Source organism: Plasmodium gonderi (genome assembly GCF_002157705.1).
Source record: "Plasmodium gonderi DNA, contig: Chr14, whole genome shotgun sequence".
Classification (NCBI taxonomy): domain Eukaryota; phylum Apicomplexa; class Aconoidasida; order Haemosporida; family Plasmodiidae; genus Plasmodium; species Plasmodium gonderi.
Window position 1 is genome coordinate 2796238 of NW_021628939.1, and position 25791 is coordinate 2822028.

At 30.1% G+C, this 25791-nt stretch overlaps 10 protein-coding genes across 10 annotated transcripts in view; 6 read left to right on the plus strand and 4 right to left on the minus strand.

The window, feature by feature from the left end:
* The window catches only part of PGO_145870 (hypothetical protein, conserved), a gene marked incomplete at both ends in the record, with an annotated part of 2401 nt that extends 1637 nt beyond the window's left edge, over window positions 1-764 (plus strand). Inside the window, one exon of the mRNA XM_028690577.1 lies at window positions 266-764. Coding sequence (XP_028546378.1) covers window positions 266-764 — 499 coding nt within the window. The remainder of the gene's footprint in view (window positions 1-265) is intronic.
* Window positions 765-1621: 857 nt separating this feature from the next.
* On the plus strand, window positions 1622-2797 carry PGO_145880 (hypothetical protein, conserved; the record flags this gene model as incomplete). Its single annotated transcript, XM_028690578.1, has 1 exon — window positions 1622-2797. The coding sequence occupies one exon, from the start codon at window positions 1622-1624 to the stop codon at window positions 2795-2797; it is 1176 nt and encodes a 391-aa protein (XP_028546379.1).
* A 710-nt stretch (window positions 2798-3507) lies between these two features.
* PGO_145890 (prenyltransferase alpha subunit) lies at window positions 3508-5835 on the plus strand (the record flags this gene model as incomplete). Its single annotated transcript, XM_028690579.1, has 2 exons — window positions 3508-5265; window positions 5746-5835. The coding sequence occupies 2 exons, from the start codon at window positions 3508-3510 to the stop codon at window positions 5833-5835; spliced, it is 1848 nt and encodes a 615-aa protein (XP_028546380.1).
* A 1700-nt stretch (window positions 5836-7535) lies between these two features.
* On the plus strand, window positions 7536-8413 carry PGO_145900 (40S ribosomal protein S17; the record flags this gene model as incomplete). The annotated part of the gene is made up of 2 exons (XM_028690580.1): window positions 7536-7538; window positions 8003-8413. The coding sequence occupies 2 exons, from the start codon at window positions 7536-7538 to the stop codon at window positions 8411-8413; spliced, it is 414 nt and encodes a 137-aa protein (XP_028546381.1).
* A 1665-nt stretch (window positions 8414-10078) lies between these two features.
* PGO_145910 (rab GDP dissociation inhibitor beta) lies at window positions 10079-12334 on the minus strand (the record flags this gene model as incomplete). The annotated part of the gene is made up of 4 exons (XM_028690581.1): window positions 10079-11274; window positions 11625-11717; window positions 11978-12038; window positions 12317-12334. 4 exons carry the CDS (start codon window positions 12332-12334, stop codon window positions 10079-10081), a joined length of 1368 nt encoding a protein of 455 aa, XP_028546382.1.
* Window positions 12335-14354: 2020 nt separating this feature from the next.
* PGO_145920 (mitochondrial import inner membrane translocase subunit TIM13) lies at window positions 14355-15351 on the minus strand (the record flags this gene model as incomplete). The annotated part of the gene is made up of 3 exons (XM_028690582.1): window positions 14355-14412; window positions 14817-14989; window positions 15298-15351. 3 exons carry the CDS (start codon window positions 15349-15351, stop codon window positions 14355-14357), a joined length of 285 nt encoding a protein of 94 aa, XP_028546383.1.
* Window positions 15352-17968: 2617 nt separating this feature from the next.
* Window positions 17969-18973, plus strand: PGO_145930 (t-SNARE; the record flags this gene model as incomplete). Its single annotated transcript, XM_028690583.1, has 1 exon — window positions 17969-18973. One exon carries the CDS (start codon window positions 17969-17971, stop codon window positions 18971-18973), a length of 1005 nt encoding a protein of 334 aa, XP_028546384.1.
* Window positions 18974-19525: 552 nt separating this feature from the next.
* PGO_145940 (hypothetical protein, conserved) lies at window positions 19526-20380 on the minus strand (the record flags this gene model as incomplete). Its single annotated transcript, XM_028690584.1, has 1 exon — window positions 19526-20380. The coding sequence occupies one exon, from the start codon at window positions 20378-20380 to the stop codon at window positions 19526-19528; it is 855 nt and encodes a 284-aa protein (XP_028546385.1).
* A 1706-nt stretch (window positions 20381-22086) lies between these two features.
* On the plus strand, window positions 22087-22338 carry PGO_145950 (hypothetical protein; the record flags this gene model as incomplete). Its single annotated transcript, XM_028690585.1, has 1 exon — window positions 22087-22338. The coding sequence occupies one exon, from the start codon at window positions 22087-22089 to the stop codon at window positions 22336-22338; it is 252 nt and encodes an 83-aa protein (XP_028546386.1).
* A 1360-nt stretch (window positions 22339-23698) lies between these two features.
* On the minus strand, window positions 23699-24189 carry PGO_145960 (hypothetical protein, conserved; the record flags this gene model as incomplete). Its single annotated transcript, XM_028690586.1, has 2 exons — window positions 23699-23764; window positions 24022-24189. 2 exons carry the CDS (start codon window positions 24187-24189, stop codon window positions 23699-23701), a joined length of 234 nt encoding a protein of 77 aa, XP_028546387.1.
* Window positions 24190-25791: the final 1602 nt, after the last annotated feature.

Below are 25791 nucleotides of genomic sequence, written 5' to 3' on the forward strand. Positions count from 1 at the left end.
AAAAAAAAAAAATTAAGAGGTGGAGGGGAAAAAAAGGGGGTTAAAAAAAAAAAAAAAAAAAAAAAAAAAGGGAAAAAAGAAAAAACTGGAAACTTTTTCTTTTCACAAGCCCCCCCCCCCCCCCCCCCCCCCAAAAAAAAAAACGCATGCAAAAAATATGAACATTTTAATATATCCACTAACTATATATACTTAATGTAAAAGGTTGTTCAAAACTGCAAAGTTACGTACTCATACACAGGTACACATTTGCTGAACCCTGCAGGGAGGACCTTAACAAAGACTTAAAATTTTATTCAAAGGACTTTGTGATATTCAAAAATTTGGAACTCATTTACAATGAAAACAATGTGTATATAAAAAATTTAAGAGAATTTTCTAAAAATTCCAAGGACAAAATAGTACAAGTGGAGGAAGCATTTAAGGAATTATCACATGGGGAAAACGAAAATATTGAAACAGAGTTAGGAGACTATTTTGAAGAAATAAAAAATAAAAACATGCTTTTAAAAAAAATGGTACAAAGTGTTGATATCGATATGGATGTAATAAACAAGGAATTAACTTCATATATAAAAAGCCATAATATTAGTGATGATGATGTGAAAAAAGTACAGAATGGGATAACCTTCTGTATAGAAACTTACAATAAAGAGCTTGAGAATGTGTTGTATACAGAGAAGCGTGTAAAAAAAAAAATAAAAGACACTTCAAATATTTATGAGAAAAAAATGAGGGATATAAATGTAAAGAGAGGCATTTAAGGGGATTCAACGAAGGGAGAACATTTAGCAAAACAGGAAAATGTGCAATACGTTTTATTAACCTTTTTTTTTGTGGAGTAACATTTACCTTCTTTAATTTCTTTTAGATAGAGAAAAGACGTAGCACACTAGAAAAAAAAAAAAAAAAAAAAAAAACAGTATGCATTTAGGATATTCTACTAATTGGGGTAATAATCACAAATGTATGAATAGAAAATGAGTGCGAAAATGTATATGCACATATGAAACGTATTCACTATGGAATAATTGCTAAATAGAAGTTCGTGAAATAACATTTTTGGAGGATCCCATAAATGTATATGTTCATGTGAATAACTCACAATTTATATGCTTTTATATAAATAAAACGGTTTATTTTGCTTCATTATTATTATTATTATTTTTTTTTTTTTTGTTTGTGGAAAAATTGCTTATGAATTGATTTAGCCATTTAATTTTTTTTTTTTTTTTTTAAAGATTTTAAACTCGTTCTTGTAAAATCAAATTTGAGGCCTAAATGGATCCTTAAATTGTGCGAAAAGTTTATAACTACGCATTATGTACTCCTAAAAGTTCTCATCACACGATGCAATATTACCTTGGCAACAACTGCAAAGTTAAGCCTCCATGGGTGGGGTTACCACTAAAAGAGCAGATTTATTGCTTGTGTTAGAAATTACCCTTTAGGCTTAATATTCTGACCGTTCAGGTGAAACTTCTGACCGTTCAGGTGAAACTTCTGACCGTGCAGGGGAAATTTCTGACCGTTCAGGCGAAACTTCTGACCGTTGAGGTGAAATTTCTGACCGTGCAGGAGAAACTTCTGATCGTGCAGGTGAAGTTCTCTCGCCGGTAAAATGAGTAAACCAAGGATTTTAATAGGCCAAATAAAAAACGTAGGTGATATTAAAGGGTGGAACTTAAAAGGAATTGAGTCATGCAAAAAAAAAATTTTTGGATATACGGAAAATATGCCAGGTGAAAAAAACTGGATTAAACCACTACTGGGAAAAAGTATGCAGAATTATTATTTCCCATCAAAATATTTACACCTTGATTTTAATTTAAAGGAATATATGAGAATGCAGACTGTACGATTTCAGAAAAAGGAGACAGATGATAGTTTAATGAATTTACAAAAGTGCATTAATTTGATTGTTGAGAATAAGGATAAGGTGGAAAAGTTTTTAAGAAATATACCAAAGGAATTATATTTCGAAAATCAAAGTTTGAAGGATTTTTATTCCTTGTACTTGACAATCTTCCCAGCTGATAAACACAATCATTCTTTATCCCCTGATGATTTAAAAGAATTAAACTTGGGAGATCAGAACTTCACTTGGTTCAACCGATCATCCAGATCTGCCAGTGAGACGCAAACGGATAAATCAAATTTTAGTCATACCGATTTTTACACACAAAAACAAAATGAGAACGAAAATGATGAGAGCACGCCAGGAAAAAAAATGGTAAAAAAAAAAGTGTTACATAAAGAGGAAGGACAAAATATGATCCCTCAAAAGGAATGTGAAAAAATATCATCACAAATGAACCATTATAAAAAAATAATTTTTACTAGAACCAAGGGAAAATTGTTATTTAAAAGGATAATACTTGGTAATAATCAGGTGCAGGGGGATAAAATGGCCATGAGATTGAATAAACAGAAGGAAGAAAATGCAAGTGGCGAAAAGCTGTACTATGTAGACTGTGACGTGAACATCGGGCTAGAAGAGAGAAGAGAAAAATGTAAAAAAGAAGTGGATGAATGCGAAAAATCGAAGAAGCAGTTTATAAATTTATTAAGTGAAAATGAAAGCTTACGAAAAACATTCTGGATCAGAAACAGATTTATCGATCCTCTATATCTACGAAGGAGATATTCCTTTATTGATAAATTAACAAAAAAGAAAATAAAAAAAGAGAAGTATAAAACTTACAGGAAGCATTTTATTCAGCACGCCGATGAGAAACAAGTGTGGCCAGATAACAAGGGCTTGCTCAATAAAGTTTACCCAAATCCGTATTCGTAAACATTTGAATTCGCGTCAAACTGGAAATATTGGTCAAACTAGAAATATTGGTCAAAGTAGAAAATGTTCGTATTTCGCATGATTCTCGTCTTCGATTTTTTTGCGTGAGAGAAGTTAACCCATTTTTTTTTTTTTTTTTTTTTTTTTCGTTCTGTATTTTTTATCCAATTTTTTCATGTTTTTCATTCAACTTTTGCATGTTTTTCTCTCCTTCGAAAAGGTAGAGCGATAAAGGGCGCCCCACTGCTATAGAATCTGCTTCCTTCCTCCTTTTTATCACAATCACCGTTTGCCATATGTGGTCATCATAACTTTTTACAATACTGTCTGCTTGTTTCCACGAATTTTTGTGTTTTTAACGAAGGGTTTTTTAAAATAAAATTGTCGATTTTTCTCGTATGCATTTTACGGCTATATTACCTTCCTCTCTCCTCACCCCTCACCCCTGAGACGCAACCATTTGTGTTATTTTGCAAAATGGATAAATCTTTAACTGAATGTGATAATGGTTTTTTGTAGATTAGTATAGCCGTTTTTTCAGTCAGCAGTGCATCGATATTTCATCCTGCTTCGGAATAAATTAATTTCACATTCTTAGTTGCGAGGCAAAGCATATGCAATAGAGAGAACGTCTCAGAAGAGTGGTTAGAAGCACTTGTGCGAGGGGTTTACTGAACCCAGTAGCTTATCTGGATTCACAGGTAAAAGAGATGGAGAGAGAACAACAGGCGTATGCAATGAAATTCCAGGTGAATTACCCAGAACAGCTGGATGGGTTCAACGTAAAGGTTCTTTTGAATACACCATTATTTAAGACAGCATCGAAAAATAATTTGCATATTGACATGATAGCTTTAGAAAAGGAAAGAGAGAAATATTATCTATTTGACTTAAAAAATGAGAAAAAAATAAAAAATAAAGAAAAAATAAATATATTAAACACATACTATACAGAGAATGAAAAATTAGTATACTCATTATTAGCTTCATTTATTGAATCAAAAATATATTCTTTTGAAGGGTATATTGTATCCTCCGTTGCTATTAAAATAAATCCATCTTACTACTCTGCGTGGATATACAGGAGGAAATGTTTAAGGAAATTGAATTTGAATTTCAGAAATGATTTAAGATTTACCAGGTTTATCATTAATGATAATATAAAAAGTTTTCAGAGCTGGTTTCATCGAAGGTGGCTGGTTGAGTATATTTACAAAATGACCAGAAGAGAGAGGAGGAGAAAAGATCAAGAAGATGCGCAGGGGGGGGGAGCATGTGCAGAAAATTGTCACCATTGTGTGAGTGCAGAAAATTGTCACCATTGTGTGAGTGCAGAAAATTGTCACCATTGTGTGAGTGCAGAAAATTGTCACCATTGTGTGAGTGCAGAAAATTGTCACCATTGTGTGAGTGCAGAAAATTGTCACCATTGTGTGAGTGCAGAAAATTGTCACCATTGTGGGAGTGCAGAAAATTGTCACCATTGTGGGAGTGCAGAAAATTGTCACCATTGTGGGAGTGCAGAAAATTGTCACCATTGTGTGAGTGCAGAAAAACATAGACAAAAATGCAATGGGAAGCGTGATAAAATCAACGTGGATAATTATGATTTCTTGGAAGATGATGATAACTTTATAAGTAGTGAAAGTAGTGACAATGATGGACCTTCTGACTTTGGTCTCGTTTCTCCTAATGGTGACAGCAGGAGGAGAGCTATTCCAACATCAGCAGAATCTGTCAAGAGAACGAATGGACATGATGAGGAGGCTGCACTGAATTCGGAAGAAGATGCGTTCATAAGCAACTACGACGAGACAGATTTGGAAATCAAAAAAGAAGATGTTGTCATTTTGCATGAAACTTTGTGTAACATTGTAGAAAGTTGTAATTTCTTCAAAAATGCTTTAAATCCAGATGATAAGGAGATAAACATAGACGAATTTTTATATGAAGAAATGCTTTGTAGTAATTGCGATATATTTCTTGATGCAAAGAATTACAATTCATGGGCACACAAAACATGGTTAATTGATAAATTAAAAGTTTTTAAAAATAAATATTTATGTGAGAAATATAATATCATCGCACATGAATTTAATTTTATCAATTGTTTTTTAAAACATGATATTTATAACAACTCAGTGTGGGTATACAGATATTTTATATTTACGAAATTAAAATATATAAGTAAAATAGTAAAACTAGAGAAGGAAATTAAATTCTGCTTAAATTATGCAAAACAGTTTTGTCACAATGAAACCATTTTCAGGTATTTCATTCATATCGTTTTTAAATATATTGATTTACATAAAAAAAAAAAAAATCCTCCTATAAAGGATATTTTCGAAATACCCATAATTCTTAATTTAAAAAATGAACTAGACAAGCTTAAGACGAATTCCAAATATGTTTCCCTTTTTCTGTCGGAACTGTATTCTTCCAATGGCTTACTTTCCGTACAAGTTCAGGTACACCATGCGGCGTGTCTTCTGCGCGCATCGTATGAACATGTACATGCATAATACATACATACGTACATGTGTACATGCTATGTAATTCTGTTCATCTCCGTGATGATCAGTCCACACTCACGAGTTACAAACCTTCACCCCCTAAGCACATATGTGACCCTACGAGTCTCGCATACCTAATATGAGGAGCATATCCATAGAGACTGTCTATGTGTGTGTAAAAAAGTTTAGAATTACAAATCGGGCTTGGACTTATGTATTTTAACACAAGTCCACAGGGCGAAATTTCCCTCATCTTCCCCCTCCCATAAACATGTTCATACAAGTGTATATAGCAGAACAATGTATAATTGCAACGCCTCATCGAATCTGTGTATCGTGTTTCTCATTTAAACACTACCAAATGTGGCACACACACATATATATATATATACTTCATGTTATGCCATTTTCTCACTCCTTTTTTTACATATACAGTGCTACAGGTATCTTGAAAAATATGATGATTTCAATGATACCGTGTGGAGAAGCAAAATTGAAGAGGTTCAAAAACATATTGATATGTAACACTACGACATATCCCCTCATGAGGTGTAGGTAGTTACATGTACATCCTAATTTTTTTTTTTTTTTAAATGTATTTGGATCTACTTTTTGCGGAAGAAAAATGATGAAACTTAAGGAAGTTCCATCATCAGTCCCTAAAACTTGGAATTTCACATAAAGTTGGGAATTTTAATGTTGATCTTTTCTTTAGGGGCAAAAAAAAGGAAAAAGTAAAAAATTTATGAAACCTTTTATGTGAAATTAATTCTCCCACCATCACCATCTAACACAGTCACCACCCCTTTTACGACCACTTCGTACATTTATCTTACTTTTCCGGATTTCCAACAAGCTTAAGCATAATATATAATACAAGTGAATGTTTAACTTAAGTTATTGTTCCACACATTAAAACAAAACTCATTAGGGTGGAAAGGGTTTGGGGTGAGGGTGTTTTAAAATAATCCTCTTTTCTCTTTTTTTTTTTTTTTTTAAATATATTCATGTTTTCATATATTTTTTCCACTAGAGTGCACGTGGCGATTTTTTTTTTTTTTTCTCAAAATTTGTTACATGTAATTAGAAGAAATAACTTGGGAAAATCGTATCATCCTATGTAAGTAATAACAAAACTAATATATACAATTTTCACGAATGAACTTTTTTTTTTTCAACTATTTTTTTTTACCTTGCGCAGGTAAGGCAAAAAAAGAGGAAAAAAAAAAAATAAATAGTACATTTACCTCAAGGGGGTTTAAATAATAATAAAAAAATTCTGAACGGTGCATAAACTTTTAAAAAAAAAAAAAAAATGTTGAGCAGGGTAGTGTATGCTGCACATACATAAGTATATATCCTTATGATAGTAGTGGAGGAGAAGTGTATACTCCCCTCCCACTAGGGTCAATCAGCAAAAATTGAAGCATTGAGTATATATATATATATATATGTATGTACGTATATACATATATATAAATATATGTAAGTATGGTACCTAATATATATACGTATATAAATGTATAAGTATTCACATATATACATACCACTTATATACATGGATATACATTGTGGTCGAATATGAGGGACGAAATGGTTGGTGTATTGCCTTACTTCTCATTGAACAATGCAAAAAAGTTAATACTGTTAGGAAAACCCTATGGATGATAATTTATCACTACACTATGAATATATTTTATTTGTATGAATGACTTTATAAAGCAACACATATATACAAGTTTACATCCATTGCATACAAAAAAGAAAAAAAAAAAAAAAAAAATAGTTCTTTTTGTTTTCTACTTTAGTAAGGAATTTCCCCCATTCGTTTCTCTTCCAATGTTGTAACAAATATACGTATATAATATATATATATATATATATATATATATATATATATATATATATATATATATATATATATGCCGAATTTATTTTTTGTTTTCTACAAAATTAGATGGAGAAAACAATTTGTGAATAAAAAAAAAAAAAGTTTTGTAACATTTTGAAGGAAACCCCCCCCCGTAGGTATATATTTTTATGAATGCATAAAAAATAATGCCACAAAAAAAAAAAAGAAGATATAAATTATTGAAGAGATATTGAACATTTCTTTTATATTTTTTTTTTTTTTTTTTTTTTGAAATACTATTATATATATTTTTCGAAATATATAGAATAAATTTTTGAGAACAAGCAAATATTTCACGTTTTTCTTGATAAAAATGGTAAGTTTTGTTCGCACAAAAAAAGGAAAAAAATTACAGTTACACGATTGACATTAGATTACTAGTAATAGTAATAGTACTTGTACATGTACATATATATATGTATATATAAGCATGTACACGTGAATGCTGTGGAGGGAGCATGGAGTGAGCACATTGGGTATAACTAATGGGAAGAAAAAGGAATAAATTTTTTAACTCCATTTTTTTTTGGAAAAGCTAAATCCCATAAACCTCTGAACACAAGAGTGTGCGCGCCTCTTCAGAATTTTTCATATTTGAATTTTAAAAATTATTAAAAGAACTTCCCACACACTTGAAATCACCTGATTTAACACATACCCATTTGAACATGAACTTTTATATTCGTGCCGTTTGTGCATATGTACATAAAAAGCAGCCCTTCATCCCTTGATTATATCTCTCACCACTACCAATGTCCCTTCCTCCTTGCCCACTTATAGGGAAGAGTACGAACCAAAACCATTAAAAGAGCCGCTAGGCAAATTGTGGAAAAGTATTATGCAAAGTTAACCCTGGATTTTCAAATAAACAAAAAGATAACGGAAGAGGTTGCAATTATTCCCTCCAAAAGAATGAAAAATAAAGTTGCTGGATTTGTTACGCATTTAATGAAAAGAATACAAAAGGGACCTGTTAGAGGTATCAGTTTGAAATTACAAGAAGAAGAAAGAGAAAGACGTTTAGATTTTGTTCCTGAAAAATCGCAAATAGATGTTAATGTTATATATGTTGAACCCGATACGGTACGAATGATAAAGTCCTTGGGAATAAATATCAGCAATATGAAAGTCCACAATCCCATGATTAACTCCAACCAACAGAAACAGAACAGGATGAACAACCATTATTAGATGTTCATTCATCCAACTATTCAGTGAAAAAAGGGATATTGTGGTATAGTGAGATATGGGTATATATTGGGATATTTTTATATAAGCCATTAATTCATTTACATATATATTACTAGCATATCTATGTAAATTTCGAAAAAAGACATTCGGATACATCCGTGAAAAAAAAAAAAAACAACGAAATATAGAAAAACGTTCTACATTTAAAAGGTTTCAATAAGGAGAAATAGCTTGAAGTGGAGAGAATGCTTAAAAAAATGGATCTTCATTACTGGATACATGAGATATATACACGTCCCATATATTGACCCCCTAACGTGTAAATGCATTTGTATGTTACAAGCACACATATAGAGGTGGCAAAGTATTAAAAAAAAAAAAAAAAAAAATCGCATGTACATATATATACATTTTTTTTCCTTTCGTTTTTTCCTTTCTTTTTTTCATTCTTTTTTTTTTTTTTTTTTTTTTTTTTTTTTATTTCTAAAACAGCCACATACGAATAGAACTATTTTAATCCTATTTTAATTTTTTTTAAAATGTATATACAACGGTCATGTTTGGAAATTGCCCCATCGTGCATCACGTTTATAACCCCTCCCTCGCCCTCTATACACACTATACACATGTTGAAAATATGGTACATGTGAAAAATACCTTCTTATCAAATATGTATGTTAACAAAATCGAAAAATGGAGTAACCATGCGTGGGAAATATAAACGGTTCTTTACAAAATTTGTTTTGCCTATATGTGTACTTCATATGGAGAATAATTTTTTTTTTTTTTTTTTTTTACCCCATATTGAATTTGCACAGCACAAAATATATATTTCACATAATCGAGGCATAAAAAGACTGTAAAATAATTTGTGATCCCCTAAAGGCTCATTTTGGATAAACTGTATATATAATATTATACAGCTTAGTAGAGTGGAAATTTTCGAACCTTGTTTTTTTTTTTTTTTTTTTTCGCATATGCACATTACTATTCATTCCCAAATTGTGTGAATTAATAAATGATTCTTAGTTTTAATTTGGAAAACAAATTCAAATTTGTGTGATGAGTATATTTATATATATGTATACATGCACATGTAAACGTGCATTAATATGTAAACATGCATATATGAACTTGGGCATAAAATGATGGGCCTCATAAGGTGGTGGCACGCATGGGTAATGTAAGTACAGTTTGCACGCTCGCGCTTGACATGGGAAGAAAAAAAAAAAAAAAAAAGAAAAACAAAGTGGGGTAAAATAAAAGAAGCTAAGGTAAAATAAGAGAAGATGAGGTAAAATAAAAGAAGATGATGTAAAATAAAAGAAGATGAGTTAAAATAAAAGAAGCTGAGGTAAAATAGGCGCGCGATGGGTGATAAAATAAGGTATGATAAAAGTTAAACTGAAATGAAATGTGCTTAAGTGAGATAAAAAATAAAATAAAAAAAACACGCAGAACAACGTGCTCTGAATTAACATACGGAATAAGGATACGATTGCAGTGATAAGTGTAGTTGTTTCGAGGGACATCCAAAAGGATCTACACCTTCTCCCAGTCTACACACAAGCATATAGACACACATAAATATATATATATATATATATATATGTATATACATATGATGTGTCCCAATCTGGTTCGGTAGATGCAGCACTTGAAAAATCATAGGTCATTGTCGGCCTTGGTATTCAAATCATCAAAGTTTAATTTTTCTCCAAATAAATTCTCCCATATTTGGAGGAGGTCATTGGTGGCTGTTTCAAAATGGGAAGTAGCATCATAAGATGATGTTACAAAAATGTTATCAGATGGCTTATTCGTGGTTGAAACGTACAGGTCTGATATTTTAACAAATTTATCTTCAATTGGTCCTAACAATTCAAGAGGTTTTTCAATTTCCTTCAAAGGATTATTCGTTTCTACAGTAGCTGAAACTATAGCAATATATTTTCCCTTAAGAGAGACACCATGTTGAAACGAAACAAGATTTACATAAATATCACTTTTTCTATTTAATTGATTTTGTGGAATAATAATTTGACAACTATTAATTTCATTCGTTTCAGGAATAGGATTGCTCAGAATACATATACATCTAATAACTTGACCAATTTTTTTTATTTTATTTTTTAAATGCATAACATAACTTGGATCACAAATTACTTTATCACAGTAAGCAATTTCCCCATCACTTGATTTTATACCACATACTTTTTTATTTTCATTAAACACAAAATCAACTACATTTTTATTAAGCATGAATGTACCACCATTAATTGCACACATTCTTGAGAAACCTTCGGGTATTCCTCCAAGACCATATAATGGATATATGAATGGGGATTTTCCAAATGCTGAAATGGATTGCATATATAATTTTATTCTTTCCAAAGTTACGTATGCAGGTTCATTTAAGTAATCATCATTTAAATATAATGCAACTGCATGTCCTAAAAAATCTATTGTTAGTTGACATAAATTAAAATATTTATATATGTCCATCATTGTTAATCGGTATGGATCCAATCCATCCCATGTGTTTCTATCATTGGCATCCCATTCACTTACATATTTATAAAAATTTTTACATCTGTTTTTTTCCATTAATGACAATAGTGGTGATACTAGTGCTTCCATATCTGTAGCTGGCACTTTGTGTATGAACTTCTCAGAATATAATAAACCTTTTTTTTGATGCTGATATACATAAGAACCTTCCACAACTAACCATTCCAAATAATTCGTGACTCTCGTCTTTTTCAATATTTTTACTAAATTCCCTCCAACCAAAATGAATTTGGGAATCAAGTCCACGTTCCAGTGTCTGTTCTCTCCGTACTTACTGGGAATCTTTTCATCTGTCAGGTGTGAGAAGCATAGCCAAAAATGGAAGAAGTGGAGGAAATGGAAGAAGTAGAGGAAATGGACGAACTGACAACGATACACATTAATTGCAAATATTGGAAGATATTTTTTTCCGCATGGTTCATACAAATTGGAGCACTGATAGACACATTGACAAGGACATTTCTTGATGTATAACAAAACAACTCGTTTGCGTTCAAAAAGAAGGGTGCACTTTTTTCTGTTCTAAATGTACTCTCCATGTTAATCCTTTTCCTACTTTATGTTTTTTTTTTTATTTTTTTCCTTTCATTTTTCTATACTCTCAAAACAGTAAAAAAGACTGCTCGGAGGGAATACTCACTTGGTTTAAAGGTGTTGTACAAATTCGTCAAGTTCAGAGATGCTGTTTCTCCACCATAGTATGGATTTCTATCGAGAACAAGAATTTTTTTTCCTGCATAGAGGAAGGAAATAATTACATATATATGTATGTAAATATGTGCATAAATATGGGTGTAACTAAGTGCATAAATATGGGTATAAATATATGTCAACATTTACTACGTTATATATTATGGGATTTTTTTTTTTTTTTTTTTTTTTGTCTTTGATCAGCAATTTCTTTGGTTAGCTAAACAACAATCGAATGTGTTTTTCAATATTATTCACATTCATTTAGCATGTACATAATTCAGATATAAAAATATTTATCACCATAGTGGGAGAGTAGACCGCTTAATATACATTCCTTTAGTCCTGTTCCCAGAATGATAACCTATAAGTTTCAGCATAAGAGGTGTGTGTGCAAGGTTTGAAATAATTGTATGAACGTTCAGGTAAATTGGTAGGTTTAAAAGAATCTGCACAATGAAGAGAACTCGTTCAGGGCAGTGCTGACTCTGTACATATGTGTGTATAGGTATTCGAGCCCATGTGTGGGCACATATATACAGATATATATACATATATACAAATATGTATATGTATTAGCTCTTTATTTGAAAAACATAGGCAACATTGTGTTCATATATTTTTCCCTATGTATTGTATTACATCATAATGCTCATTCATTGTACTATCCTTTTATAGGTAGAAAACTGTAAATCTCGTTTTTTTTTTTTTTTTTTTTTTTTTTCCTTTTCTTCTTTTAAATTTATATTTCTACTATAGCTAAATTTTTCTTCGTTTTTCTTCGTTCTGCAGTTTTTTTTTTTTTTTTTTTTTTTTTTTTTTTTTTTTTTTTGCAGTTTTTTTTTTTTTTTTTTTTTATTTATCCCCTTATTTCATAAGCAACAAATTTGCATGTACTCTCGTAATTTGATGAATGGTGATAATAGCTTCTTATAAAAGTAGTAAATCAGATGAAGATCATAAGGTGTGTGGCTAACTTTTTTACGTTCTTACGCAAAAAAAAAAAAAAATTAATACATATATGTGTATATGTACATGCATATATATATATATATATATATATACACATATTTCCATAGGAAGGAATACAATATTCATATACTATGAAAGTCAATGTGCTTTTTGTTATTTTTCGATATTGTTCTCATTCGTCCTGATTAATGAATACGATACAGGAAATAACAGGAAAAAAAAATAAAAAAAAAAAAAATTCTTAACTATACCTTATCCTCGAGTAGATAATACCAAAGCAGGTATGTAACATATCAATATATCAATGTTTATAAAATTAAGCACGTGTACAGGTACAAGCATCACCATGAAAAACAAAAGAAGAAAAAAAAAAAAAAATTTTGTTTGAAATAAAGTTACGCAAAATGAATAAGACTAAAACTTTTATACTCATAGAGTAAAAAAAAAAAAAAAAAAAAAAAAAAAAAAGTGTTAAAAATAAACCATAACATTTAGCAAAGAATATGTATTGAGGGAGGAGGGGTATCCATATGCATATATAAATTATGAGGTGCGCACATTACGTTGAAAACTTGTTAACAAGAATTTGTTAAATGCACATACAATAAAACGAAACCCTCATCCTCATTCTTTAGGTCTCCATTTTTTTTTTTTTTTTTTTTTTAACCAAAATATATATCACGAGATTAGCAAGTTAGTAATGCATATGCAGGGAGAGTCACTATTTTATACACACCCCTATTGTTTCTTATAAGTTCAGAAAATAAATATATTATCATCTCATCAACATTTTCCCTTTGATTAGAAAAAAAGTGGTACTACAAGAGTAATACTTACGACCCACTGAAATTTCCACGCCGTACTAAGGTTGAAAAAAGAAAAAAATGAAAAGAGGAGAAATCTGTTGTGATTGAATTCTTTCCACTCATGTGAAGCCATAAAAATTGCTACAAACAGTTTTATCTCAGAATAAAATGAAACGTTTAAAAAAAAAGACGTATTTTCAGTTTATCCATGTGAAGACAAATACATAATACAGAGTACACACTCTATTGATATAACATGAATAAGAACAGCAGTTCTTAATATCATACTTTCTTTTTTTTCTTTTTTTTCTCTCACACGTTCTTAAAAGCATAAATTTTTTTCAAACCGAGGAAGAAGGATTTGTTTTTATGTTATATTATTCTGATATCATGCATCCATTTTTTCTTTGCTTAGTTTTTACATACCATAGGTGTGTGAGACTTAGGTTATATCTCCCACATTAGTGAGGCGTACACACTGTTGCTTTGTCCAAGCGATGAATAAACATTCTGTATAACTAGCCATTATGAGAATTTCTGAATAAGTTTTTGTATGCAAATAATATATATGGTTATATAGAAATAAAAAATGGGTTGTTTAAATTATGCCAAATGCGCTATCCATTTGGTACATGTAGACATTCCAATATATTTCATTAATTTGTGAAAAAATGAAAATCTTAAAAGTGGTGCATAATTTTTTAAAAGGTATGAAAATGATTAAATTTTAAAAGTTGTTTGACAAGTGAAATGGGGTATAAAATTCTTTTTTTTTTTTTTTTTTTTTTTCCCACTTTTTTTAAAAAAAAAAAATTATGCTAAAAGCAATAACATTATCGAAATGGTCTAGAACAAGTGGGATAAAAAAAAAAAAAAAAAAAAAAAAAAAAAATACTAATGGTTTACAAATTCATATTATCTGTGCTTGATTTTAAAAGCTTCGTCATTTGTTGTAGACGTCTGTAAAATGAGGAAATAGGGAAAGAAATAAACGTTATTAATTTTGTATATAAATATGACAAGCTAATATAGACAAATATATGAATAAAAGCAGAAAAGTATGCCACGAAAGGGTGCCAATCTTTTTTTTTTTTTTTTTTTTTAAATTCACATTATATCCTGAAGTAATAGCACATTTTGATAATATATAAGAATATTTACTTTTTTATTTCATTCATTTCTTTCATTTTTTTTTTTTTTTTACTTCTTTGATTTTTTTTTATTTCTTTCATTTTTTTATTTCTTTCATTTTTTTATTTCTTTCATTTTTTTATTTCTTTCATTTTTTTATTTCTTTCATTTTTTTATTTTTTTTTTTTTTTTCATTTTTTTATTTTTTTTTTTTTTTTTTCATTTTCACTAACTCGTTCAGAAAAACGTTGGTATAGAAATAGCTACTTGCGCAGCACCAAATGCATTTCTGCTCTGAGGTACTCAATTGGGGTCCTATTTTGGGGACACACTTGTTGAAGCAAATGTCCATCACCTTAACGTTTTCTTTTTGTCTCTGAATTATTTCTTGTAATCCCAGGAGAACCTAACAAATGCACACGTAAGTGTACGCGATGTGGAGGTTGTTTAAGATATGTACAATCAGAAAATAATGGAATATTATTTTTCTCACAACACACAGATTTGGCACAGAAGGAACAAATGTGGAAACACATTTGACTCTCCTGAATGCACAAAGCTCAATGAAAAAAGAAGTTCAGTTCATCAAATGGGTCTTAACATGAATCATAAAGAATTATCATTAATCCAGAATGTGACATTGCATACACATTTTTATGAATCCTTGTTTAAACGATGAAAATTTGTGTGTTTATGATGGGGTGAAAATCATACCGCTGCTCTGTTTTTATCATCAAGACTATCATCCGTTGAGGTGGTCAGATTCATATTGGCGCGTTTTTATTTCTTGCCTTTCTTGCAATTTTCGCTTATATTTGTTTTTTCCAGTTTTTCCAGTTTTTGTAGAAAAAAATATGAAAAGAACATACAAAAAAAAAAACAAAGGAATAGCCGTGCATGTACAATTTATTTTACTGCTTTCTTTGAGTGGGCTTGTACGTTTGTAAAAGCAACCTGTGTCAATTGATAAAAAAAGAAAATAATAGGAAAATAATAGAAAAAAAAAATTGGAAATAGAGTGAGAAAAAAGCAGGAAATAGATAGAAATAGATAGGAAAAAAAAAAAATAATGAATGATGGGACGAAGAATAACGTGTACTATACTTCTCACCCATTATAGTGGCATGTGTTTTTTCGGATCTGTGCAAAAAAAAAAAAAAAAATCTGATTGATTTACCCCCACCCAACCCCGACAATTCAGTTAAGAATTAGCTAATGTTGACTAGCTTCAACAGCTGTTGCGCAAGCATCCTTTTTTCTTCCTTTTTTTATCACATAATTTTGAGTTTATTAATTTTTGGAACTTTGTTAATTTCTGAATTCGGGAACATTTATAATTTTATATAGTTTTTATTTAATATTTCATTTATTTTTTTTTTCTTTTTTACAACCTATTTAATGCGTTTCGTGATCCGCATACAAAGGGAGAAGGGGTATGTATATTCCCTTAGAAAGAATATAAGAAAAAAAAAAATTAATAATAATAATGATAATAATAATTATCACAATAATAGCAATCACAATAATAGCAATCACAATAATGGTAATAAATAAAAGGCCCAATGGTAGGTCTTTAATGCCAAAAATTAAGGTTTCAAAGGAGTTACACCCAATTATTTCAATGTGTTGTATAATTACCTGTTCTAATTAAGACATGAAAAATATATAGGTATTACTGGTTTAAAATAAATTTATCAAAAATCATCAGAGTTGGGGATGGAGGTTAAACATTGACGAGAAATTAAGAACAAACCCCCTATGTGTTGAAATGTACGAACGTGTTGATTTTGTTTCCCTATAAAGAGTATTGTCTGAGTATGCAGTTTACGTATATACACCTCTTTTTCACGTCCTTTAAATGATAAAATAAGTGCATGAATGTTAACTGCATGTGTTCAGGCAAAATGAAAAAAAAATGAGGGATACAATGTCCATGTTTTGAAAATGTTTTTTCTCCAAATAAATAATAAAAAGTGTAGCTTGCAAACAAAGGAAAAGAAACAGACTGATGTAGTGAAGGTACGGATATAAATGGGCAATATATAACATACAATAGGTATGTCTCTTCATATGTGAGAAATGGTCATCCCGACATCCCAAAAAACTCATGAACCTAGTCGATTCAGTTTTCTCAGCATGTATCTGTCCCACCTTTATTCAAAGATAGCTAGGTGCTACTTTTTCCTTCTTTTCTATTGTGTGAGTTGAATTGCGCCCCTTAATAGATATCCATTTAGGGAACACACATTTTCGGATCCATTTTCTGATCCATTTTCAGGTCCATTTTCGGACCCATTTTCTGATTCATTTTCGGCTCCATTTCTGGAAACGTTTGGTAGTTGTTGTGTTCATTTGACACTTTGGAATGCTTAACATGGATTGAGGAGTTCGATATTTTGAAAAAAGGGGGACGGACTTACACATTTTTTTTTTTTTTTTTTTATTCGAGTTGCTATTGGTCACTACGGGAGAGAAAAAAGAAAGAAAAATAAAAAAAAAATATATATATATATATACATATATACGTACATATATTTATGCGCACATACATATATACATGCATACATGTAGCAAAATATAACAAAATCGGCTCTCAAATGAAAAATTTTCATTTAAAAAAATAAAATAAAAAAGTGGCACACGAGAAAAGATACCTTGAAATGTACACAAAAAAAAGGGAGTATTGGTGACACACTAAATGGTGAAGATGATGAATATAAGAAGTAAGGGTCAACTTCAACACTCGATTGTACTGTCGTAACAAAATAAAAAAAAAAAAAAAAAAAAAAATTATAGAACAGACGAGATAGCCAAAGGGAATTTAGTAAATACATATATTTATACTTTATTGTATACACATGTCCAAGGGTAAACAAAAGAACAACAGGGAATAAAAAAAAAAAAAAAAAAAAATTTTTGTGAGTATACTCTCCCTTCGGAAGATTTTCTGAAACTAATCTTGATGATAATCACGGCCCAGTTAAAGGGAATTTTTATTACACTTGATTTTTCTCCCTTTTTTTTTTTTTTATTATTCTTCCAATATTTGCATATAAGATGAAGTGAGTTGTGTAAAGCATAGACTGTCTGATCATGTTAATTGGAAAAATATCCAATAAGTAGGATAAGAGAATTAATACACAAGAGTAATATTCTAATAAATAGTGAGAACAAAAAGAAGCATATAATTATCTATAGGAATAAGTCCAAAAAGTATGCTTCACCCATTTGGTGCGTCCACAGAATGCTTTACAAACGTATATAAAAATAAAAAAATATTAAAATAAAGAAAAAAACCCGTATAAAGGATCCAAACTGAAATAATAATAAAATAAAGAAAAAAAAAAAAAGGAGGGGGTGGAGAGAGAGAGAGAAATGCATAGGTATGGAGATCATTTACAGAAATGTAACGAACACTTATTTCGATTACCGAAGGGAGATAAAAAAGAAAAGGAATAGATTCAAATTGTCTGCATATGAACAGCTCAATGACGTCAATGATGATGACTCAGGTAAGGAGAATCTTCTAAATAGAAATAAAGATATTGAGATGCAAGAGCATAGTTTACTACCTCCAGCTTGGATTGAAAAAGTAGAAGAGTGCTCAGAAGAGATAAGAAATATAAGATCAAAGTTAGTAGAACTTGAAAAGAAAAAAAAAAAAAAAAAACTTTTAAATGTTTTAAATGACGATCAGATGATCGTGGAAGAAATTGCAGAAATGTGTACTGAAATAACACTTTTAATAAAAAATTGCGAGAGTAAAATTCAAGGAATTGCATGGGATGAAACAGAAGAGGGGGGAGAAATATCCAACGATTTGCAAAACATAGATCGATCTTCAGAGAAATTATCACTTCACACCATGCAGCGTAACTCAAATAACATAATTGCAAAGTTAAAAATGAACGCAAAAAAAAGCCTGATTTCACAACTTAAATCAATATCACATACATTTCATAATAGACAAAAAAAATACATAAATGATTTTAAAAAGTTATCCAATGAATGTAACGATTATGTAGAGAATATTGAAATCGGAGTTATCGAAAATTCACAACAACATGAATTAACTTATGAGGAAAATAAAGATCTTACTTGTTTAAATATCGCTAAACGAAATACAGATTTGAGAAAAATCTCCAATACTGTCATAGATTTGCATCATATTTTTAAAGAGCTCTCTGTAATGTTAGTTGATCAAGGTTCCATGTTAGATCGGATTGATTATAACTTGGATTTATCCATTGATAAATGTGAAAAAGGATTGAATAAATTAAAAATCTTCCAAAAAAAGGAGGATGACAAACTGGCTGCAAAATGTGTCTCTTTCCTTACTTCTTTAATTTTTGTTTTGTTAGTGCTCATCATTTTGAAGCATTCATATTGACCTTTCGCAGTTCATCTTCGCCCGTCTGCCGTTTATTTTATTTTCTTCTCGTCCATCGAGATGGGCACATGATTGCATAAGTGCATGAGTGCATGATTGTATGATTGCATGGTTGCATGAGTACATGATTGCATACGTGCATGCCCGTTTGTGTGCAGAAGTTTTGTCCGCGTATTTTTCGTTTTTTTTTTTTTTTTTTTTTTTTTTTTTTTTTCTCCCCCATTTTGAACACACAAATTGATGGAAATTCCCACACCCATTTCATCTCTCTGTGTGATGACATCATAAGGTTGCGTAAAGTTTTCTGCACGCACAAAATAAAAATAAATGAATGAATAAGAAAATAAAATGATAATTACAGCACTGGTGCATTATTTCATTCGATGAGCAAATAGAGGTGGAAAAGCTACGAACAAAATTTCATCAACGCGGTCCAAATTTGGTTCCAAAAAAATTTACCCACATTTCACTGCACATGTTACTGCACCTATTTTGGCCAAAACTGTGGGAGGCATATAAAGATCCCTAAAACAGTGTTAGTTAAATGAAATATCATACAAAGGATGTTGGTAATCCTAATTCCTTTATCTGCATAGTTTCATCATCATGTTGGTCTTCTGCTCCTATTGAAGTGGATGTCTGTCCCGGCTGTTGTCCTGCCTGTTCCTGAATTTTTCTTTGCTTTTCCAATTTCTTAAGGAATTTCTTTTCCTTCCGTTTCTGCATCTTCATTTCATCCTGTTGTTGCAAATCTAATAATTTTTTTTTTGCTCGCGCTTCAGGATCAATGTCAATGTGGTCATCATTTTCATAACTCTTCTTCCTTTTGGCATCACGGAGAATATTGAGTTTATTTACAACATCGTTAAGTGTAACTTTTTTTACCTTCATACTATACCCAAGCATCCTGTTATGATTTTTTCCATTTATATGATCCAAATAAGTTTGAGAATCTTTCAATACACAATCACATATTTTACAATAATATCCTCCTTGTTCTTCTTTTGTCGTCTTTTGTGTTATTATTTGTACTTTTCCTAAATTTTTATCAAGTGAAAGAATTTCTTTTCTTTCTTCTAACAATTTCCTTTCAGATGGTGGAAGAGGTGGAGGAATGTTTTTCTTTTTGTTTAAATCTGGCAGTAGTTTCAATATTAGTTCATCTTCTTCGTTTGTTGTTTTTTCTTCTGCTTTTTTTTTAAAATAATCTTTATCCCATATTTTTCTTCCAAAATTATCGAAATTTTCTGGGCCCCTATTCTCTTTTGTGTCGTTTTCATTCTTCTCTTTATTATTTAGGTATATGTGTCTGGATGTGATGTCTCCTCCTCCTTCTCCTTCTCCATATTCTTTATTCATGTAATCATGCGGGGTGCTATAACTACTATTCCTCTTTTTCCTGTTCATACTATGTTTCGTCAATTTGTATAAATATCATAATATGTGCCACATATAAATAATAAATCATTCAAAAATGAAACTAAAATAATCGCAACTTATATATCACAGTGTACAGGTTTCTATGACAAAAAGATGATAATTTCAAAACCTCGAAATAATTTAAGTGAGCAAACAGCAGAAGTATCGGTAGGAACCGCTGTTGTATATATTTGTCTCTTCTAAATCTGTTTCTGCCTTTCCTTTCTTCATCATCATTGTCATTGTCACTGTCATTTTTATTTTGTTTTATTTTTTTTTTTTTTTTTGGGGGGTGGAGTGGGGTTATGCAGATGTGGAACTCCTCGTGCTCGGCTGAAAATGCATGCAAATAAAAATGTATATATATGTTAAATTCTCTTCGTTCATATTTTCCCGTTTACTTTTCTTCGTTTACATTTCCCTGTTTATGTTTCCTCGTTTGGGAAATATTCAAAGTGGGGGAATTGCTCGCGCTTTGCTAGTTCAACGCAAAGACGAACTAATCACAGGTACATAGTATATGCAAGGTGAATTTGTGCAAAATTTAGCAGCTACCCACGGACGTTGGTGATGGAGTTTTGTGCAGGTTTAACTTTTTTTTCCCATTCTTTTTTTCCACTCCATTTTTTCAGCCCTATTTTTTCGCCCTATTTTTTCCGCCCCATTTTTTTCGCCCTATTTTTTCCCCCCCATTTTTTTCGCCCTATTTTTTCCCCCCCATTTTTTTCGCCCTATTTTTTCCCCCCCATTTTTTTCGCCCTATTTTTTCCCCCTTTTTTGTGATGAACATTAAATGAGCTGACGTGCAATCAAATAAGTGAACTTTCAAATTGCATGAGAAAAAATAAGGGGTAGAAATTTTAAAAAGGAAAAACATATCGCGCTACATATTCCACTGATATCATTTGGGGGTGTACATAGATATCTGCTTGTCGTTACGTTTTATTACATTTTAGGAATTTTTTTTTTTTTTTAAAGGAGGGAGATTTCACTTTTCTCCCATTCCCAGTTACATTGAAAGGCGTAGAAAATATTGTAAGTATATTAGTATTGACTAATATTACAAATTGGAATCCCTCCTCTATTCCCCCAGCTCATGCAAAAACAGTACACTACATTCCTGAATCGTAAACTTGTACAAAAACAGATTACACAACTGTTATATTTTTAGAAGAAAAATGAAACTAAAGTCCGTTAATCAGCATATATGTACATAAGCCATATGGAACAGTTACAATTGCGCTAAGGGTTAAATGCACGAGTAGTAACATTTCTACTTCCACTCGTAAGTTCAATAGTATTTCGAACGATCAGGTATATATATATATATATATATATATACACGTGTGTGTGTGTTTCTATACATACATGGAGACATATGTATGCCACCTGTGAGACGATCTGCTTAGCCATTGGACAAACCAGAAAAGTAGTAACATCGAAGTTTTGGATATCAAGAAAAAGGTAGGAACTGCAATAATTTTTGCACCCCATATCCATAATCCCCCAGGTTACACTTTTCATTTTTAAAAAACGAAGAAACTCCACTACTACATTTTCAAAAGGGATGAATAATATGTAACACGTAATATCAAGAGTGCTAATGATGTTTTGAACTGAACGATACAGATATCGAGAAAAAAAATATAACAAATCTAATTGTGACTTACCCATTTAACAAATATAGAAGTAAAATGGTTACTGCTTCCAATGTAAAGATCGAATTAGAACCCTACAATTCGATCCTAAAAAGAAAATATATTCCCTATTTGCTCTTTATATTTCACATATCTGCATTTATAAGTATCATTTTTTTACTTGACTATTTATGTGAAAATAGGAACAAAAGAAGCCTGAAAGTTAGTTTTTTCTTATGTCTTATTACATCATTTACTGTAGGATTATCCATATATTTTCTCTTGTTATATTTTAATATATGCTTATAGGATAAGGTGAAAAAAAAAAAAAAATTTTGGAACACAAATGTATACAAAAATATCGGGAACAAATGTATACAAAAATTTCGGGACCAAATGTTTACAAAATTTTCGGGACCAAATGTACACAAAATTTTCGGGACCAAATGTATATTTTGCTTTATTCTATTAACTTCTCCATTTTTTTTGGTCATTTTATTTATTTTTTTTTTTTTTCATATGTCAAATTACTCTACAATTATGCATATACACATATGTTCATTGTTGTGCTAATGTAACTTTTTTTTTTTTTTTTTTTTGCTCCCTTTTTAATCTATTCTACTTGTCTGGATAGGTATATGTGTGTTTTCCCAGAAGTGCTATATAGAGCATTAATTCGAAATAAACAAAAATAGATTCACAAAAAATTTGGAACAACTTCATATGATGAAGCAATTTTAAATAAAACGCAGGCCACTTTTGTGTGTCGTCGAATTGGTGGAAAACGAAAAGAGGCGAACGAAATGGTAATCCGATGAAATTGTAAATGGAGATGTGATCAAGTGATGAGGGCTAAAAAGAAAAAAAAAAAAAAAAAAAAAAAACGCTGGAAGGAAAATGCAATTTATATATTTGCAGAACCGAATGAGAAATGTTAAGGGGCAATGAATATAATTTTCTTTTTTATTTTTTCACCATGGATTATGTTCCCATAGTTATATATAAATATTGTCATGGAGCTTCATTTTTATATTTACGTTTAGTATTACATAGGTGGGTATCTTAAGTTTAATAGAAAAAAAAAAAGATATACGAAAAAAAAAAAAAAAAAAAGAAAGATAAGTGGGTTATATACACACGAGTGTGTATAGTTATGTAAACATGTATTCATACATACACACCTGTATATGAAAAGGATGAAATGTTTTTTTTTCAACACAAGTGAACATTTTTTCACAACGTCAAAAGTGGAAAAATGTGTTAGAAGAAGAGATTCATCAAATAATTAAGACAAAAGATATAATGAAAAAATTTACAATAATTATTGAAAAAAAAAGAAAAAAAAAAAAATTATTTGAAGTGGCCATGAAATGAGGAAAATTCCATGTGATTTACTATTCCTGTAACCCTCGAAGATACTTCACCGTTTGAAAGTTTATCAAAAGGGAAAAATATGAACTTCAAAGTATAAATAAAAGGGGAAAAAATATAAACTTTAAGGCACAGTAATAAAAGCAGAAAAAATACAGACTTCTAAAAAATAAAGTTTGAAATGTAAAGCCCAAAATGCAAAGACCAAAATGCAAAGTTCAAGCTCTACATAGTGGACTAAAGCAATACAAATAGACAAATTGGTAAAACCAGCCAATTAACCCTTGACTATGCTAACTTAAAAGCAACAGAAAAACTTCTTAAAATCGCCAAGTGTCCGTTTGTAGTATATCGCTGTTCCATCCTGAGAAGTTGACAACATGGGAGAAAAAAAAAAAATATATATATATAAACATAAACATAAACACGAAAAGACATAGAACGAATCATAATGCAAACCTAAGGAGGGGGAATAGAGGGCAAGTATAAATATACATGTCCTTTTCATTCCTTACCTACGGATTAAAACGCACTTATTGCAAAAAATGTAAATGTATAATGAATAATGATTCACATGAAGGATGTAAAAAATATTTCCCTTCTTAAACTCTCAAGATTTACCCTTAAATACTCAATTCGATATAGAAGTTTATCTGTCCGAGAAGGTTGCGCATCTAAGATAGAACTATCCGAATAATCCAGATTTTCATAAACTATATATGGTGAATTTAACAATTCCTTGATGTTATCCTTGGTTATGTAATAGTCCTCAAATTTCTTGTGTCCCATTTTTACCTATATATTGCAAGGGAATTATACTTAAATCTTTTGCTCTATCGAAAGAGCTAAAAATTGTACGCCTAATACAATAAAATGCAGAGATGATAAAGAAAACAAACTGCGCTGTCTTGGTACTACAAGTAGAATTTTTTGGCAAAAAAAAAAAAAAAAAAAACGGATAGTAACAGGATATGTTAGTAAAAGTTGAAAACTGCTTTTTAGCTTAAGAGTTTTGGTTAGACAACTATATTTGTGTAAAAGGTAGAATAGACGATAGTAAATGTGGGCGTATATTCGTTAGGTTTGCTTGTAATAAGTGGGTTTATTTATGTTTATATAAATGTATACGAATTTATTTTTTATTATTTTATTTTGTTATTATTTTATGTTCTTATTATTTTTTTAATTTTTTTTTTATTTTTCTTTTTTCTTATTTTATTATTACTTTATTTTTTTATGTTTTACTTGTTATGATGTTTTGGTCTTTTTTTTTTTTTTTTTTCTCACCTTTGTAACACAATATTAACATCGACAAAAAATGGCGAAAAACCAGCGCCTGCTAGCCATTTTTAGTTTACACAAAAGAAAAAGAAAAAAAAAAAAAAGAAAAAAAAAAGACTATAGTGGAAAAACAATTATTCTCATGACAAGCATGCAAAAAAGGAAGAAAAAATAAGTTAAGCTTACAACTGCTAAGTTAATTATATTTTTATGCTGAACGTTCATATTTTTTCTTCGCATATGCATATAAAGTGTGAGACTTTTTTTTTTTTTTTTTTTTTTTTTTTTTTTTTTTTTTTTTTTTTTTTTTTTTTTTTTTTTTTTTTTTTTTTTTTTTTTTTTTTTTTTTTTTTTTTTTTTTCACTCTGTTTTGTGTAATATTTTGGCTAACTAATATTTGTAACAACTTTTCATTATACATTTTTTATGTAGATATACATGTGTACATTTTCTCTTATTCCACTTTGCATTAAAAATTAACTGTATTTATGCATTATGCTGCTTCTTTTTTTAAAAAAAAAAATAAATAAAAAAAATGTGTAGATTTTCTTTTACGAAATAAAGACAGATGGATTTAGAGGTTTTATGATTCCCGTTTCTATGCGAAATATAATTGATTGCGAAGAACTCGTAGATAACATGAAAATTTGTGAGTTCTACCTTTTTTCGCAAAAGGGATTTTCAGAAATTGTTCTGGAAAGAATTCGTAATTTATGGATACTTAAAGAAATTTCTATTATAATTTCACTATCCTTATTCTGTATTTAGGAAAACGTGAAATTTAACGTGGATATTATAACACCATTATTTTGAATAAAATTGCATGCAAAAAAAAAATAAGTTAGAATTTTTTGAAGTTCACTTTTTTTTTTTTTTTTTTTTTCTTTTCATATATTCATATGGTAAGTTAATATTTTTCTTTCCCACAACTGATTACCAAGTTCCATAGATGTCCTCTTTCTTCCTTTACATACATGTGTATGTTCTTTTTTTTTTATGTATTATTTTTAATTAGTTCATTTCAAATGTAGCAAAAACTACGGGGTAAAAATAATAAGCTAATCCTAATATCTACCTTCTTATTAATATTCACCATGACAGAAAGCCTTA